General features: G+C 40.4%; 1 protein-coding gene across 1 annotated transcript in view; it reads left to right on the forward strand.

The window, feature by feature from the left end:
- Positions 1 to 1728: 1728 nt before the first annotated feature.
- Positions 1729 to 18801, forward strand: part of LOC306934906 (lactase/phlorizin hydrolase-like) — a gene marked incomplete at both ends in the record, with an annotated part of 64562 nt that continues 47489 nt past the window's right edge. The window contains 15 exons of the mRNA XM_079517716.1: positions 1729 to 1741; positions 1922 to 2132; positions 2471 to 2670; positions 4078 to 4139; positions 5731 to 6357; positions 6469 to 7117; positions 8166 to 9710; positions 9935 to 10203; positions 11660 to 11950; positions 12564 to 12762; positions 13632 to 13822; positions 14292 to 14398; positions 14495 to 14626; positions 15654 to 15877; positions 16075 to 16311. Coding sequence (XP_079373842.1) covers positions 1729 to 1741; positions 1922 to 2132; positions 2471 to 2670; positions 4078 to 4139; positions 5731 to 6357; positions 6469 to 7117; positions 8166 to 9710; positions 9935 to 10203; positions 11660 to 11950; positions 12564 to 12762; positions 13632 to 13822; positions 14292 to 14398; positions 14495 to 14626; positions 15654 to 15877; positions 16075 to 16311 — 4957 coding nt within the window. The remainder of the gene's footprint in view (positions 1742 to 1921; positions 2133 to 2470; positions 2671 to 4077; positions 4140 to 5730; positions 6358 to 6468; positions 7118 to 8165; positions 9711 to 9934; positions 10204 to 11659; positions 11951 to 12563; positions 12763 to 13631; positions 13823 to 14291; positions 14399 to 14494; positions 14627 to 15653; positions 15878 to 16074; positions 16312 to 18801) is intronic.

The raw sequence follows: 18801 nt of genomic DNA on the forward strand, positions 1-18801 counted from the left end.
ATTGTTCTGACTATGTTACCTTGACCCATCTTGACTGCTTTATTAATACATGTTTATGGAACTGGCTCTGCCGATGCTTGTGAACGTAATACTTAACAATGATTGACACCTGGCAATCTCCCTGCTCAGCTCACTACCCCCACACGGAGTTGCACCACTCACTTCACATGGGTGTGATTTTCTTCTTTTTTTTTATCATTTAGTGGCTCGAGTTAGAGCATGTTTAAGAACAATTCACTCACTGCATATATAGATATTCTTCCAACTCCACTGTGTTGAAATCCAGGGAGGAGAAGTAAAACTGAAGAGGTGATTGTTTGGAGGAGGATTTTTTTCTTGTGCAATGGTTTATTAACTTTGCATTTAGGGTTTCTTCATGGAGGCTGAACCCTTGACAATCAAACGGGCCAATGAAATAAACAGTAATATAGTGACATCACACTATCAGCCCCTATAACCCCTCCCCCTTTATCATACAACTACAGCTGTGGGTGCGGCTTCAGTTCAGGTGGATCACCACCCATCACCACCCACCAGGCAAACCAGGCAATAGGCATACTTAATGAACTTGTGGGTGTGTCCACATGAAAGCATGATTTTAACAAATACTGTATACTTTTTGGAAAAAGTTCTTCCCCCTTATATTATAATAATACCTGATGATCATGTTTTAGGGTGGAAAAAAATCATGGCACATTTAAGGAAATGTGACTGACAACAAGAGGATTTCAAACACTTGATTTACAAGAGGATCTTTCTTTTACCATCAAAGTACAGCAAGAGGATCTGTTTTCCTTTTATTTTGGTTTGAACTTTCAAGGGAAAAGCTTAATTTTCAAAAGGTTGAAGGTTGAAAGGTTGAACGAAAGCACTCGTCGAAGTCACTGAACGGCCCTGTGTACCACCTGTTTCGAATTTGCACATAATGCATGAGGCAACAGCGCGACCCCTTAATAAAAACGAGTGCTTCCAAACTCCAAACTTAACACTTAGAAAAATAATCTTGACAGAAAGTAGCTCATAACATGTCTACGGTGGATTTTTATTAAACAAAAGCTCGGCAGATTGAAAGAGGATAATTTAAGCTTGGCCTAGAACTGTTGGTGAGTTTAACGTTGTTTAATACAAGCAGATCGCAAACGAAAATTGGATGAATGGGGAGTCAATGGAGGGTATTGCAACTCTAGATTCATCCCATTATAAAGAAAATTATCAAATTGCGGCTAGACACCACCTGACTACACAAAAAAGGAGAGGCTAAGTTCTTCTCTGGTAAGTACATGCCTGCCTGGCACCCCAAAGCAGCTAATTGAGGAAACCGTTACAGTACCCTTGCATTTATTAACTAGTGTTCTGTCATCGTATCGGGCCAAATATATTTACCTTTGTCTCGATATATCATCAGACTCTTACTATAACATTAAACACAACTATGGTCTCTGCTATCTGTAGTATTATTCATCGCTTGACCTGTGCACAGATGTTTCTCATCATGACAGTATCAACCTTCAGTGTGACCCTTCTCATTTTTATCAGAACCTTTCAAGGCTGCAGCCACTATCGCCACAAAGCACCATAAACTATCACAACAGTGGTGACCCTGCTAGTATGCAGTACTCATGCTTATGAAAGTCAGGGTCTGAGTGTGAGAGTTCAAGATGACAAACACCCCCCGCTATAAATAGTTAGACATCTCCCATTTCTGTGAATTCCCCTCACTCGGGCAGTATGACATTCCTGGGTAAAGTTGTCACTCTTTATCTACTAGTACTGTGCATCTGCAGGTGTTGGTGTCAGCAAGACGATGTGCAAGGAAATGCTATACTTCTAGCTGGACCCTTGACTGATGAACATGTGGAGGACCGTAACGCCAAGTATTTTGGAGGAAAAGCACATCATGCTTTTGACTGCACCCATGCAGGCTCTAAAACCAACTTTGAGTACCTCCAGAGCATGGGTGTAACCCACTTCAAGGTGCTGCTATCATGGTCTCATCTACTGCCCACAGGCCTCTCCAGACAGCCCTGGCATGCTGCAGTGACCTGCTACCGGACGTTGATGAAACAGCTGCTGGAGGTTGGCCTCCAGCCTTTGGTCGTCCTTCATGATTCTACAGTACCGGAAAACCTCAGGTAGGCCTGTTACGATTACAAATTTAAGTTTGTTTTTTTGTTTTGTTGCATTGAACAATGGAAAGTTACAATTTGTATTTCCGTTTGCCTTTTACTGTAGGCTTCATAATCACAAATTGCACAGGGCAGATATGACAAATCATTTAATATTTTTTTAACATTTTTTTTCTTTCCAAAAAAGCGGAAATAGTTGATCTACAAGCTTATACAACATGTGGTGTAAGCTTGTAGATAATTTTTCAACATGAAAACGATTGACGATTATGCACAAATATATATATCTCAAATAATTGCGATTAGGCGATTATGTAATAATTGTGACAGGCTTATACGCTCAGGTCAAGCTATGGGGACTGGGAAAGCCCTGAGCTCATCAGGGTGTTTGAGCAGTATGCAGAGTTTGCTTTTCAAGAGTTTGGAGAACTGGCCCAGTCCTGGGTGACACTGAGCCACCTAGATGACCTGAGAGATGCAGAGTTACAAAATGCCCTCGATGCACACGCTAATGTCTACCGACATTACCATCAGCTGTTTCCTGGTAAAGGTGGGTGCCGAGTATTTAACAGAAAGGTAATGAGAACATTGTGCATTTTCACTCTCAGTTGGCTGTTTTAGTCAGATGCTATAGAGGAGTGGTTCCCAAACTTTTCCAGGTCGAGAGCCAAAAGGGAGATTAGCCCGGGACATAATAGTGAAAATTGCAGATTTACTAGTGCAATGTATAAAACAATTTTATATTTCTTTATTTAAAGGACCACTTCACCACTTTTCAACATATCTTCATATAATAGGTCCTCACTAATAATCATGAAAAAAATTGTGCAATTTTTTTCTACTCAGTCTGTGTCTCATAGGAGGGCTGTGGGCAGTTCAGAAACCGTCTTCCAGTGACATCATCGGTGGGGAATACAAGCTAATAGAAACTGCAGGCTTTCTAGTCCTGAAAAGTTGCAATGCGAAAATGGAAGCCATCGTTCTCACGATAATGAAAATCTAAATATTATGGAAAAAAATCTTGTTTTAAAAGAAATCTGCCTAATGATGATGTCACTGGAAGACGGTTTCTAAACTGCTAAAAAAGTAGAAAATAATCGTGCCATTTTATCATGATTATTAGTGAGGACCTATTATATGAAGATAGGTTGAAAAGTGGTGAAGAGGTCCTTTAAAATAAAGATCTTTTAAGATGTGTCAGTAGAATGATTGTCTGATTACAGCCTTTTCCACATATTTAGACATATTCTTAAATTGCTGGCTCGATTTTATAAATCATGCATTTCAGAAATGTCACGTCATCAAACATGTCTACTGTATGTATATTGTATACTGACTTGGATAGCACTGGTTCAAGTGCTAAGGAGACATTAGTTTTCTTATCTGATCACCACTTTTACGATTTTGAAGTGCATGGTGAGAAGAATATGCATTAATACAGGGGGAGATACTCTTCTCTTTGTCTCTTTCTTTTAGATTAGAAGGTAGGAGGTGGAAAAACTAATTGTAATTGACTGCAATTGTGTTTCAGGTGGGCGAGTATCATTTGGAGTAATGGCTAGCAGTATCCAAATTGTACATGATGCTCAAATGGAGGTAAGATATTGTGATACAGCTCAATGCTTTTCCTGATTCAAGATTAGCATGTTGTTTAAAGAATGAAATGTGCAGTTACAGTGTGATTGTGTACTATAGCAACAATAATATTTTAATTTCATGTACTGTATACATTTCATGTATTTTTATGCTTAATGATAGCAGATAAGAATAGTGGACAAAAGGGGGGAAAAAATAACTAAACGTAATGTCTGCTAGATTATAACACAGGACACCAAAACTAGAACACGTGAAATGAAGATAAATGCACTTATGCCATAGAACAATTTATTTTCCACGTCTAACTATTTTATTACACAATCTCATGTTCAGAAATTCTTAGATTTCCTGTCAGTAAACATCCAGTACGACTGTTCTACTAAAGAAAACCTAGAAGAGAAGTTTGGGAACATGAAGGTATGTGTGTGTTCCATACAAACAATTTCCATCTGACTGATGATTTTGTAACATAATGAAATCCTTTACAGGTCCACTTGGGTCAAGTTTTACACACTTATTTGTACGGTGTGGCATATCTGGTTACTTACTGTACTTGTTTTATGTAATGTTGCAGAGGACCAGCACGAAACCCATCCTCTTCTATGAGGTGAACATAAATGACTGCTCATTTGGAGAGTTCTTGTCTTTTAGCAGAGTCTTACAAGGTAAATCCTCCATTAATCACTAGATGCCATCTATGTACTGTAAGATGCCCCTCAGTTGCAAATTAATATATTATGTACATACTGTAGGACAGCAAAATGTACAAAAAGTAATGATTGTCCCTGATTCTTAAATGTCTCTATTGATATACTGTATTGTAAGACTTATACAGTCTACTATGCAACACTGAAGTATTGCACTGAGTATATTAATTAAAGAACAAAAAGAACAAATGTCTAATTGTAAAGACATTTTTGCAGGGCTGAACAATGAAGACCATCTGGTACTTGGCTTTGATGTTGTGGACTTGTTTGAAATGCTTGGGGATGAGATAACCCCTCAGAGGTAAAGTGATTCAAACCGAGAATGAATAACTGACTTAACTATCAGTATCTGGGTTGTAAGGCCAGATACCTTGCAGTGTAGGAGTCGTATACGGTACAAAGGTATCTGGGTTGTAAGGCCAGATACCTTAGCTCCTATGTGTTGAGGTGTTCTTGATCCTGATCCTCTTCTGAAGGTCAAAGGTCTTGAAAGTAGAGTCTTGATCTTGAAGGGGTCCGTGACCTGTGTCCTGAAAGTAGATTCTGGGGATTTGAAATTGTCGTAGATACCTGAGTGCATTGGTTGGCATCTGTTAGATTAGGGAAGCTCTGTTCCTTTATACCAGGGGTGGGCAACTTTGACGATGGAGAGGGCCACTATATTTCCACACTCACTCCCTAGGGCCATATATTACTGTCGTAGCAAAAATAGCCGATCTACAAGCTCAAAACGCGTCGCAGCGCAACGCGTTTTGAGCTTGTAGATCGGCTATTTTTGCTATATTCTAATTGAAATCTTGAATTATTTTTTGCTATTTTTGAATTGGAATCCTGAAAATTAACATTTTTATGTAATTTCAAATGCCTTTAATTATACTTGTGTTGAAGCAATGAGCTACTCATTTAGACTGAAGTAATTAAAGCGGGTCATGTTTGCATGTTGTGGAATTGTAACAGCTGAAACCAATATTATATCAGTATTCTGACATTAACCTGAGGGCCACATTAAGTGAAGGTGGGGGCCGCATGTGGCCCCCGGGCTGCCAGTTGCCCACCCCTGCTTTATACTATTCAGGTTATCTGCTGTCAGAGTGATCATGTCATGCATGACACTCAAGTGCAAACATAATACTATAAGATACCTGCTTCAGCTGCATTTTTTCATGTCTATAAATGATCAATTAATGTCAACAATCCATCATGCAGTCAATCAACAACTGCATTTCTGTGAGGAAATTATATCTTAAAATGCCCTTCTTCACAGGAATACTAAATCAACAACTCCTTCCTCATCCTACCAGAAGACTTGGAACATGTTTTCCCTCATGTCCTCATCGGAGCGAGACGCCTTCTTAAGGGAATCTTTTCCCACCGACTTCCAATGGGCTACCTCCAGTGAGTCCTTCAAGGTTGAAGGTGGCTGGTCCGAAGATGGGAAGGGAGAGACCATTTGGGACCGTTTTGGCCATAAAAACAATGTTTTTGACAATCAGACAGCGGATCTGGCTTGTGACAGTTACCATAAGGTAGATTATGACGTCTACCTCCTTCGAGGGCTCCTTGTCAACACCTACCAGTTTTCCATTTCCTGGGCGCGTATTTTCCCCTCTGGTCACCGGGGTAGACATTCTGAGAAAGGAGTTATTTACTATGACAAATTGATCAATGCTCTCATTGAGTCTGGTATAGAACCAGTTGTCACCCTGCACCACTGGGATCTCCCTCAGGCACTGCAGGACTATGGTGGATGGACCAATGCGTCCATTATTGAAGCCTTCAAGGACTATGCAGACTTCTGCTTCTCTAGGTTTGGGGGTAGGGTCAAGACCTGGAACACTTTCAGTAGTCCCTGGGTAGTGAGCCATGCTGGTTATGGCACAGGTGAGCATCCTCCTGGAATACAGGACTATGTGGTTGCCTCCTATCAGGTAAGATTGTTGTCTTAATACTAGATGAGAAATATGAGAAACTCTTATTTTCTATCCACATTGCAGTGTTAAACACACACATCCCACTGTCTTGTGTCTTGTCTCCTTTAGGTCACTCACAACATGCTCAAGTCTCATGCTGAAGCCTGGCATGCCTACAATGACAAGTACAGGCAGAAGCAAGGAGGGAAAGTTGGCATTGCTTTAAATTCAGACTGGGCTGAACCGGCAAATGCTTCTAAGACTGAAGATGTAAATGCAGCAGATCGCTATCTACAATTTATGTTGGGCTGGTTTGCCCATCCCATTTTTGTAGATGGAGACTATCCACCAGTACTCAAGGATCAGATTGAACAGAAAATAATGGATTGTCCTGTCTCTGAGCCTGCCAGACTTCCAGTCTTCACTGCAGAAGAGAGCCAGAGGATAAGAGGAACGGCTGACTTCTTTGGATTAAACCACTATACATCCCGTTTGGTCAACTCCAGTGATGGAGGCTGCACTCCTGGACCTCAGGGGGTTGGTGACTACCAGGCACATGTGGACCCTTCCTGGTCTTCCTCAGCGTCAGACTGGATCTATTCAGCACCTTGGGGTCTTAGAAGACTTCTCAACTACATTTCAACTGAGTACCTGAATGTTACTAAGGTGCCTGTTTACATAACTGGGAATGGAATGCCCACTGAGTATAGTGGAGACACGCTGAATGATGCCAGTCGAACAGAATACATGGGGAGCTACATCAATGAGGCGCTAAAAGGTAGGCCTATGTTTTTTTATTGATTTGTTTTTCAACTTTTCTTTTCTTTTCAAAATCTTTTTATTCAGGTTTTTGACAGTAGCCCAGGGGCAAGTATTAAACAGACATACAAAATATAAAAATAAAACTCAATCCCTATCCCACCCTCCCCCCACCCACAATCCCAAGGATAGTCGGAAAAACAGTCTGGAGGAAATAAAATAAATATATATATACACACATACACAAAATACATGCATACATAATTACAAAAATGAATAAAATGCAGAGTTTTCATAGCAGAGCAGATTTTGTTTCCGCTGTGGTTTGGCGTTGGCCGAGGCATAGGCACGGCACACTATGCAGTTTGTGTGTTGTGGTAGAATGTCATAAACGGGCCCCAGGTCTTGTAAAACTTTTTTTCAGAGCCGGCAATTCAAAACCTTAACATCTTCAACTCGAGACAGGACATTATATCACGAAGCCACTGACTGAGCACGGGCGGGGCAGCATCCTTCCATTTGAGCAGAATGGCACGCCTAGCGAGCAACAAGGCAAAGTCGACCATACGACACTCTATGCGTGTTTGTTTTTCAACTTTTAATTAACTTATTAATTAAATTATTAACCTGTGAAGATGAATATCCTTTGGGACAATAAAGATTGTTATTTTTGTTATTTATTTTTATTTATTTATTTATTTATTCCCATCCGTAGTCCCCAAACAATCAACATTACAAAAAGAGCACATATAATTTAACATTACTAAAAGGTACAAACAGAAGAGAAAAAAACAAGTACAACAGTGAAAATGTCTAGTTTTGATCTAAAACACCAGAGATACAGGAAATCAATTTTCCTTCACTAATGTCAGGATGTAATGTAAAAATTAACTTACAATCTAAGGTCGCCCCCACACAAATTGCTTTTTCTTTGCCATGTTTGTGAAATAGGACTGTTTAATCAGGTTGATTACAAAAAAATATATTGGAACTTTCTTTGTGTCAATTTGTTGATACTTGGCTTAAAAAAAGCATTATCTTTTTTTTCTCTCTCTCTCTCTGAACAGCAATCCATCTGGATGGGGTGGATATACAGCGTTTCACTGTTCAGTCACTCATGGATGGCTTTGAAGGACCACAGGGCTACAGTCAACGGTTTGGACTGCATCATGTCAACTTTGACCTTCCTGACAGGCCCAGAACTCCAAAACAGTCTGCATATCTATACGCAAAAGTAATTGAGAGAAATGGGTTTGCATCCACAATAAACCAGTGCTATGCTCAGGGATTTAAAAACATACTGGACACAAAGAAATCTCAACTTCCCCCATCCCAAGTCCCATCCCAAGCTAAGGTTGTATGGAGGAAGTTTTCAAGCCAAACCACTTTTCAGAGGAAGCTCTACCAATATGGTACGTTCCCACATGGCTTTCATTGGGGAGTATCGTCCTCAGCTTATCAGATTGAAGGTGGCTGGGATGCTGATGGGAAGGGACCCAGCGTATGGGACACATTCACCCACAAACCTGGCAGTATTGTTAATGGAGATGTAGCCTGTGACAGTTATCACAGACTGGAAGAAGACCTGTACATGCTTCGGTCTTTGAAGGTGAAATCCTACAGATTTTCTCTTTCATGGTCCAGGATCTTTCCTAATGGTCAACTTACTTCCCTAAACCAAAAAGGTGTTGACTATTATAACAGACTTATTGATGGTCTCCTAGCTTATAACATCACACCTATGGTGACGCTCTACCACTGGGACCTTCCTCAGGCTTTGCAAAACCTTAATGGCTGGGACAATGTTGATATGATTGACATCTTCAATGACTACTGTAACTTCTGTTTTGCCACCTTTGGAGACAGAGTAAAGTTTTGGATAACCTTCAACCAACCTCATACAATCGCATGGTCAGGGTATGGACTTGGACAGATCCCACCAAACGTGAAGAAGCCAGGCGACGCACCGTACAGAGTAGCTCACAACCTGCTAAAGGCACATGCTAAGGCCTACCACACATATCAGTATCAGTATCGCTCAACCCAGCTTGGTTTGGTGTCTATTGCTCTCAACGCTGACTGGATTGAGCCCAAAGATGTCAATGTGCCACGAGAAGTGTTGGCCGCCGATCGTGCTTTGCAGTTCCAGCTTGGCTGGTTTGCACATCCTATTTTCAAAAACGGAGATTATCCGGATGCAATGAAGTGGCAAGTTGGAAACAAGAGTGAACTCCAAGATCTTCCACAATCCAGACTACCGTCCTTCACTGAGGAGGAGAAGGCCTACATCAGGGGCACTGCTGATGTCTTCTGCATAAACCACTTCACAACCAAGATAGTGAGCCATATTACAGCTCGGCTAAACCCTGCATCTTATGACTTGGACCGTGACCTGTCTGAAGCTGAGGAAAGTGAATCTCCCAACACTGCCATCAGTAGCCAGCGAGCTGTAGCATGGGGGCTGAGAAGGCTCCTCAACTGGATCAAAGAAGAATATGGCGATCCAGAGATCTACATTACTGAGAACGGGGTAGCTACTGACGCAGAAACTACAGTCGATGACACAGATCGATTTTTATACTACAAAACCTACATTGACGAGGCCCTTAAAGGTAACTGTACATGCTATTGTTATGTTCTTTTTTAGGGGTAGAATTATTGGATCCATTATTCAAAGGACCTGTCAGGGATACAAATGTAAACAAAGAAATGGGTATCCCTACCATCACAAATATTTCTCATTAGGTGATTGAGCTCAGTTACATATTTCTATGTATTGACTTATTTCTGTGGACAATTCCATTATTTATTTTCTTAAAATCATTCTCCATTATAGCTCACAACCTTGATGGTGTGAAGGTGAGGGGATACACAGCTGTGTCTCTCATGGATTCATTCGAGTGGCTCAGTGGATACTCAGTAGGCTTTGGACTTCATCACGTGAACTTCACAAACCCCAATAGGCCAAGGACACCGAAACGCTCCGCTCACTACTACTACCAAGTGATGAAGGACAATGGCTTCCCTATAACTGATGACGAGAAGCTGTTTTATGGGCATTTCCCCGAAGGTTTCAGCTGGAGCACTGCTAGTGCTGCATACCAGGTAGGCTACTGTAGTGTGTACATGTAAACCCCCAGCATTCGTATTGTGGGCAAAGCTTTAACAGAAAATGGCAGATCGTCAGTGTTGTAAAGTAACTAAGTACTGTACTTTAGTATAATTTTGAGGTATGTACTGTACTTGGGTATTTCCAATTTCTATTTGTTTTACTTCTACTCCACTACATCTCTACATCTGCAATATTATTATTAAAAGTCAGGTCAAGTCAATTTCATTTATAAAGCCCATTAAAGGGGCAAGGTGGCGCAGTCGGTAGCGCTGTCGCCTCACAGCTAGAAGTTCCTTGGTTCGATTCCCGCTGGGGATGCTGTGGGCGGCGGGCGCTGGGGGTGTGTTCTCTCCTCCGTGTCATCAGTGCCCATACCCTAGTGTGGGCACTTCCATACACTATGTCCAACCATGGAAACCCCCCCCCTGTTAGGTGAAAAGAAGCGGCTTGGATGCTCTTGCATAAGGAAGCATGAGGTCAGTCCGTTGCTCTCCCCAGGTTGGCGGAGGGAGTGTAGAGCCCAAGATTTCATTACATTATTCACTGGGTGAAAAATGGGTTCCAAAATCGTGGGATAAAAATGAAGAGAAAAAAATAAAGCACCTTTAAAAAAAGTCAATGAACGACCAAAGTACATGCATTACCCACTTCAGCCATATACATTTCGCCATTTGAAAATAGACAATCTACAAGCTCACAATGCGCTGCGATGCGACAGCCTCCGTGTTCCCTGTATGTAATCATAAGATATTGAACCTGGCAGTTAACTGGGGGCAAAATATATTGATTTAAATGGAATAATACAGTGGTTCTCAACCAGTGGTCCGGGGACTACCAGTGGTCCTTGAGGCTGTGCAGCTGGTCCCCAGCTAAATGATGGAGAGTTGGTAACCTAATGAACCCTTATTAGATCTTTAAGAGAGTTTACTAGAGAGAGTAAAATGAAACCAAATTTGGTTTCATTTTACTATCTCAAGAGTTATATTATTGTTAAACATCTGCATTACTTAATTCACAAGACGTCTACACAATTAGAGAATGTAGAAGAATTGTTATTTTGATCAACATCTGTTATCTCTCCTATAGTACCAGCATCAATACAGCATGGAATTGTGGACAAAATCTTATCCAATGACAACAAAATATTCCTAAAACTTAATAATATAATAAGTTTTGGGTCTGAGAGGCTAAATCTCACCAAATAGTGGTCCGTCCTCAAATGCTGAATAAATAATGGACCTTGATATGAAATTTAATATGATATTTAAAATAAATACATATACTGTGTGTATAATATGCACACACACACACACACACACACACACACACACACACACACACACACACACACACACACACACACACACATATATATATATATATATATATATATATATATATATATATACACACACACACACACGTAACTTAACCTTCTTTTTATTCCAGATTGAAGGGAGCTGGAGGGCTAATGGCAAGGGACTGAGTATCTGGGACAAGTTTACACATACTCCTCTGAGAGTTAGCAACAATGACAATGCCGATATCGCTTGTGACAGCTACAATAAGATTGACAAAGATGTGGAGGTCCTGAAGAATCTGAAGGTGACCCACTATCGTTTCTCCATATCCTGGACCAGAGTGCTTCCCGATGGAACCACCAAACACGTCAATGAAGCTGGACTCAACTACTACCACAGACTGCTGGATGCATTGGAAGCTGCCAATATTCAACCTCAGGTAACCAGTGTTGCAATGATTTCATTACATCATATTTGGACTGTGGGTCATAAATTAATCTTAGTACTGTTAAAGTGTTTCATAAAAATGCTTTATTGAATTTGTGGGTGTACGGTAGAATCATTCAAATTGTCTCTCTTGTATGCTTGGTCACAATACACAGCCGTCCCAAACAGAAATTACATCATGCTCAACACACAGGATACAAACATGCATTTTTCCTTTTTCTCTCAACATTCCAGAATACCTCAGAGGAACATTGTTCCGTTAGTGCTGGGCCAACTAAAATGGTTCCAGTCCTCCGGTTTGATTCCAGCTGGAGCGATGTCTTGCTCTCTAGCTCAGCTTTCCTGTCTCTAAAAAATGCAGCAAATCCATTGCTCCAGAATAGGGACACTTGTGTGGTCATTTCAGCTATAGCATAAAATTCTCAACAGAGTCTCACACAACCAAACAAGATCTGCAAGGTTGTGAGCTACTAAATCACAAAATTCAGACATTTGGTGAAGACTGAGGGATGTAATATCGGACCCTGCCAACACTAGTAGGGTTGGTTAATATAATTTAATCGTTGAAAGGAAAATAAATGATTGAAATGTTTCCCATTGTGTAGGTGACCCTCTATCACTGGGACCTTCCTCTGACTCTTCAGAAAGTAGGCGGTTGGGAGAATGACACAATTGTCGATCGATTCAGAGATTACGCTGGCGTTCTGTTCAGCCGACTTGGAGACAGAGTGAAGTTCTGGATCACGATTAATGAACCCTACATCGTGGCTAATGTTGGTTACGGATATGGTTCCTTTGCTCCAGGTACAAAGAAACAAGATTCTGTTCTTAGTTGAAGCACTTCCAGCTCTTAACCAGAAGTTTTCAAGTTTATCCTGGCCCGGATATCTGGGCAGCTGGGTTGGTGGTCCAGTCTGGCAGCATGTTGCGGGTTCGAGTCCCGATCCTGGCGACCTTTGCTGCATATCTTCCCCCCATCTCTCTCCCCATTTCCTGTCAAACTACTGTAATCTATCAATAAAGGCAAAAAGCAAAAAAAAATACATAAATCCTATTATCATTTGGAACTAGTATGACAACAATGATGTCATCAATTTACCTGGATTATTTGTTATTTTGTCATGTCAGAAAACTTGATGATGTCCTCAAATGTCTTGTTTGGTTCAGAACCAAAATGTATTCTGATTACTGTCATAGAATATTCACATTTAAGAAGCTGGAATCAGATATTCCATATGATTGCTTTTCTAAATAGAAATTATACAATAGTTACAACTGATCGACTAATTGATTAATCGTTGCAGCTCTAATAGTTAAAATTTGTGAACATGAACCACTTTCTAAAGCTCAATTTATACTTGACAGTGTCTCTTGCCAAAACAGTTCTTTTCGACAAGTGACACCGCCATATAATTGAATGATTACTTAGATTGAATGATTACTTAGTCATTATGAAAACAAAAAAAAGATGCATCCTTAAAGTCGTTTAACCACTTTCATCCAGCTGTTCCTATTTTGGGCATGACATTAAAGGAGAAATATTCCCCAATTATGGCTATGTTTGCACGTTGTGACAAATTATAAAATGGGGGCTTAAGTTATTAAAGTCATGTTTGATAACATTTTACACCCAATACACCTTATAATAACCATAAACATCTCCCATGTTGTAGGCATTGTGGGTAAGCAGTACATTGCGGGTCACAACCTGATCAAGGCGCATGCTGAGGCCTGGCACCTCTACAACGATAAGTACCGTGCAAAGCAAGGCGGCCTCATCTCCATTACTATTAACTCTGACTGGGCAGAGCCACGGAATCCACATAAACAAGAGGATGTGGACGCAGCCAGGCGTGTTTTACAGGTACATATTGTATTATCTGCGCACAGGCCCAGCAAAGGCTATGTTCAGACTGGCAGCAAAAAAGCTTTTGTGAATAACATTTGAACCTGACAGTGGCTTTGTGGTTAGAGTGTCCGCCCTGAAACTGCGAGGTCGGGGTTCGATCCCCGGCCGGGTCATACCAAAGACTGTAAAAATGGGACCCAATGCCTCCCTGCTTGGCACTCAGCATCAAAGGGTTGGATTGGGGGGTCAAATCTACTAATCAAAGGATTCCCAAGCGATGTGTCTTACTCAGACACTGAAGCCTGAATTATTCTTTGTCAATGACATTCAAGTACTTTTCGGTAACTTTCTAGAAATCAGTGTTGTGTTTATGTGCAAAAAAGAAAGATACCAACAACAGGAATGTGTCCCAGATCTGGGCATTTGAATTTCATCAGTGTTCTATATCTCAGCAGCGGTGATGAAATATAATTGTATTGTGTAGTTTTACATTGGCTGGTTTGCCCATCCAATCTTCAATGGAGATTATAATGATGTAATGAAGACCATCATTCGAGAGAGGAGTCTTGCCTTTGGTCTTCCTACTTCGAGGTAAGATTTTGAGGTTTTATGGCATCTTATGCATAAAAAAATCATAAATAAAAGGCATATGTTTAAATTACCGTCCTATTTCACCTCTTAACCCAGGCTTCCTGAGTTTACCCCTGAGGAAATCAAGAGGATTAAAGGAACTCATGATTATTTTGGCTTCAACCATTACACCACTGTCCTGGCTTACCCTTATGACTTTGGAGATCGACAGGATTATGACGGTGACAGATAAGCAGAGTTGGAAAGAGAACTAAAATAAGCTATTCTACCTAGAGTCTGACATTTTACCAGAATTTTAGGTCTGATGCCGATTTGGGAGAGTACCTAGAGTCCTAGACCACTGATTACTGTCATCAACATTTTCTAATCAATTAACACTTTAGCCCTATTCAAAAAGTTTATAAAAAATAGTCAATCTACAAGCTCACAGCTTGCGCAGTGATTCTCAAAGGGGTTTCTGGGGACCCCGAGAGATCATTGAGAGGGTTGCAGTTAAATGATTGATAGAATGTAGGAACCAGATGGAGTTTTGCAACTGACTGTCACCATTTCACCAACGATTCCATCCAATTCAGTGAGGCGCTCCAAAGTGGTGACCATCTTTAGGTTCAAAGCTAGCTGAAAAAATAAACTGTCTAACTCTAATCTGGATTTGGATCTCCACCTAACCACTTACACCCTACATACTTTGTTGACTAGAGTCCTCCAAATGTCTATTAGGCCCCTCCTGATGTCGCTCTACACAAAATATCTATGGAGAAAATAGCCAATCTACAAGCTCACAACAAGCTACAATGTGTCACAATGTCAATGTGCTGCGTAGGGAGCTTGTATTTTCTATTTTCACTGAATATTCACCCCAGACCCTAGGGTTCATGTGGTTAAATCGAGAGACAGGATGAAAGTGAGACTAATGTTGTTTGCAACTAAAATTACACAAACTTTGAATACATAGCAATGTGAGTGACGGCACATAGGACTACGGTAGATGCAAGAATGAAGTTAACATCTTTACCATACAGTAGATGCATCTGGAAATGATGATGGATGAGAGGTCTAGCTGTCCAGCATTATAGGCACTAAATACAGTGTCGGCTGATCTCCCATCTAATCTAATCCACATGGCAAGAGTTCTATACCTTTTGAGTTAATAAAAGATCACACAGTGGAAGGAAATAAGATGGTGGCAAACTTTAAATACCGGTATCCAAGGCAGCTCTGTTCAGTTGAAGTAGAAATTATTATTAATCCACAGGGGTGCTGGAACCATCCAGGACCGTAGCTGGATCGAATCAGGCTCCTTTTGGCTGAAGATCACTCCATTTGGATTCAGGAGGATCCTCAATTTCATCAGGGAGGAGTATGGAAACCCGCCTATTTATGTCACCGAGAATGGGATCTCGGAGCGCGGAGCCGTGGACCTCAATGACCTCCACAGATCACACTACTACGAAAACTACATCAACCAGGCACTGAAAGGTACAGTACATACAGGTGTTCTAGTTCATAGTTAGTTGTAATTAAGACTTATTGTACAAGTGAGAATTAAATTGATGACACATCTTCCTTTGCACCATTTTTTAACCCTCAGTCTTCCAAGAGTGAACATTTGTCTTAATTACTTGATTGTTAACTACTTGATGTCTTAATTAATAACTAAGGATTTTATCTTTCAGCCCTTGTACTGGATGGGGTTGATGTGAGAGGCTATACGGCCTGGTCGTTGATGGACAACTTTGAGTGGGCCGCCGGCTTTGAAGAGAGATTTGGTCTTTTCTATGTGAACCGCTCTGACCCAGCCCTGCCTCGCATTGCCAAGGGCTCGGCTTCTCGCTATATGGCTATCATCCACTGTAACGGCTTTCCAGACCCCGCCCTTGGTCCCCATGAGTGCTTGAACCCTGAACCTGAAGGTAGAACTTGTACGCTCGCTGAAGTCTCTCACAAGGTTTTTGCCAGCAGTGATAAATGTTCACACACATTTATTAAGACAGAACCTACAGTGGATACACTCACCGCACACTACCCTAGTCTTTAAACCCAGCCAGGCCACGCACGCACGCACGCATGCACACACACACGCACACACACACACACACACACACACACACACACACACACACACATACACACATACACACACACACACTTTTGCGTGAAACTTTCATATAAGTAGGCTATATTATTGATGAATTAATTAAAAGATAGGAATTGTAGGTTTCTGCCCAACAGCAACAACATACACTATTATAGGCATATGATATTTTGGAATAGGACCTATGCACACAGCATCTTACAAAGGCATATGATTATTGTATAATATTGTTGGTTTTATCCTATTTTTCTTTCTTTCTATCCTATTTCTTTCTTTCTTTCTTTCTTTCTTTCTTTCTTTCTTTCTTCTTTATTTTTGTCTTGTTGCCACAACATCGAGGAACCAAAAGAAACGAACACGTAACAAAATTGTAATCTTGAAAAGAAACAGGAGAGGAAGGAGGGGGTGACGTGCAGTATAAAGGGGTCAGATATGAACCGAGGTACTGGAAACAGCATTCAGACCATAACAAAAGTCTTTAAAAGTAGCATTTGAAAGCATCTTTGGTTTGCAATAGAGGTTATGCACGTGACATCATCATAATGCCCAGATGTTATGCGGGAACACCTACTGAGTGGCAAAAAACTACTTTCTGGCCTTGACAGCCCATCCATTCAAACAGAAAGATTTGATTGCATTAAATGACGTTAAACTCATTTTGCCATGCACTCTCTTTGCCACTCCATTTTCCACTCCCTTTTCTGCATGTGCATTAATAAGAATAATGAATTACTCTTTTTTTTTTCTGTCATCATTTCACGACAGCTACAAGTGCCCCACATGTGACCCTGGAGACCGCTGTGCCTACTACTCTACCCCAGGACAGGGTGAGCTTTTTGGGCTTGGAACTTTTAGCAGCTGATGCTGAGGTAGCTCTTTATGTCTTCTTTGTGTTACTACTTTTAAGTACCACTGGGATCATGTTTGTTGTGTATCGACTCTTCAAAGCTAAAAGTAAAATTAAGAAAACCGCTGTAGAATCTCTTAGAATGGAGAAAATGTGAGCTTAATCTACAAACAACCTTTGATTGCAAGCCACACTACTATTTTAAGTGTGGAAAGTGTTATATCATAACACTTTCATGGTGTGCCAATGACTACACAGATAGTATATAGTGCACATTATAATGTACTGTAGCTTGCACAAACATGCTGCCATCTTGGAAAGAGCAAATGGTGCAGGCTATTTCTTTATCTTTTTGTTACTAAATGTAACAGCTACGAACAGACTGCCTATCCTAGCTATTACAATACTTGTAGTCATGGTGATTTAAAAACAGCCACTGTCTGATCTGATACTGCCAATATCAGACAACGTTTTGTCAATTAAAGTTCTGCTGCACTACTGTGCATGTTTAAAATATCTCTACTTGTGTATTCTTATCTCTTTATGAACAAAATCTCTATATTGTAAGTCACTAGTAACTGCAGATCAAGTGATGGTGCCAGTGCTGAACTTGTCATATTGTGACCACTTGGTGGCGCCATGACATACGTTTTTTCCCCTCCCAGACCTGTATTGTTGTCTTTTCAACTAGAGATAAGAAAGCTTTCCCCACAAAAATAATTTCAAATATGATTGGAAATAAGAGCAAGACCAGAATTGTTTCTGAACAATTAATATTGAACAATGAATAAGAGATTTGATTGTATTCTATGTAAATTGTGTTCTTAAATGTATTCTCTGTTTTATTATGTATGTCATTGTCTTTCGATTTTGTGTAAGGGGATAACAGCCTATATAGTCTGTATACTGTCCCCCCCCCCCCCCCTCCCCCCCTTTAATCCTCCAATTTATTTTAAACCTTCTATGTATGATGTTTGCAAGCAATTAAATAATTCAAATCAAGTTCTATATGTCACACTGAATTGTGGACCTGTATATCATATTATTTTCGCCTGTATCTTTACCTTTATATATATATTTTAAATAACTACTGTGTAATGTTTCTCTACTAAATCTGTGTAGTTCACCAACCTGACAGACCTTCCGAGTAGCCGATGTGTAAACATAACAGGTGTAAAAAGTTATTCTAATTCTGGTTCTGATTGAGTCTTTAAGTACATTTACATAAGTACTGTACTTACTGTACATACAATTTTGAGGTACTTTTACTTTATTGGAGTATTTCCAAATTTCAGTAGGCTACATTTACTTCTACTCCACTACATTTCAGAGGCAAATATTGTACTTTTACTCCACTACATTTATTTGACATGGCTATAGTTACTTTGTAGATTTGGATTATTATTACAAAACATACATTAACAACTTCAGGAGTTCAGCAATCCAGTCAGACCCTAGTCA

This window comes from Electrona antarctica (assembly GCF_951216825.1).
Source record: "Electrona antarctica genome assembly, chromosome: 13".
Taxonomy (NCBI): Eukaryota; Metazoa; Chordata; class Actinopteri; order Myctophiformes; family Myctophidae; genus Electrona; species Electrona antarctica.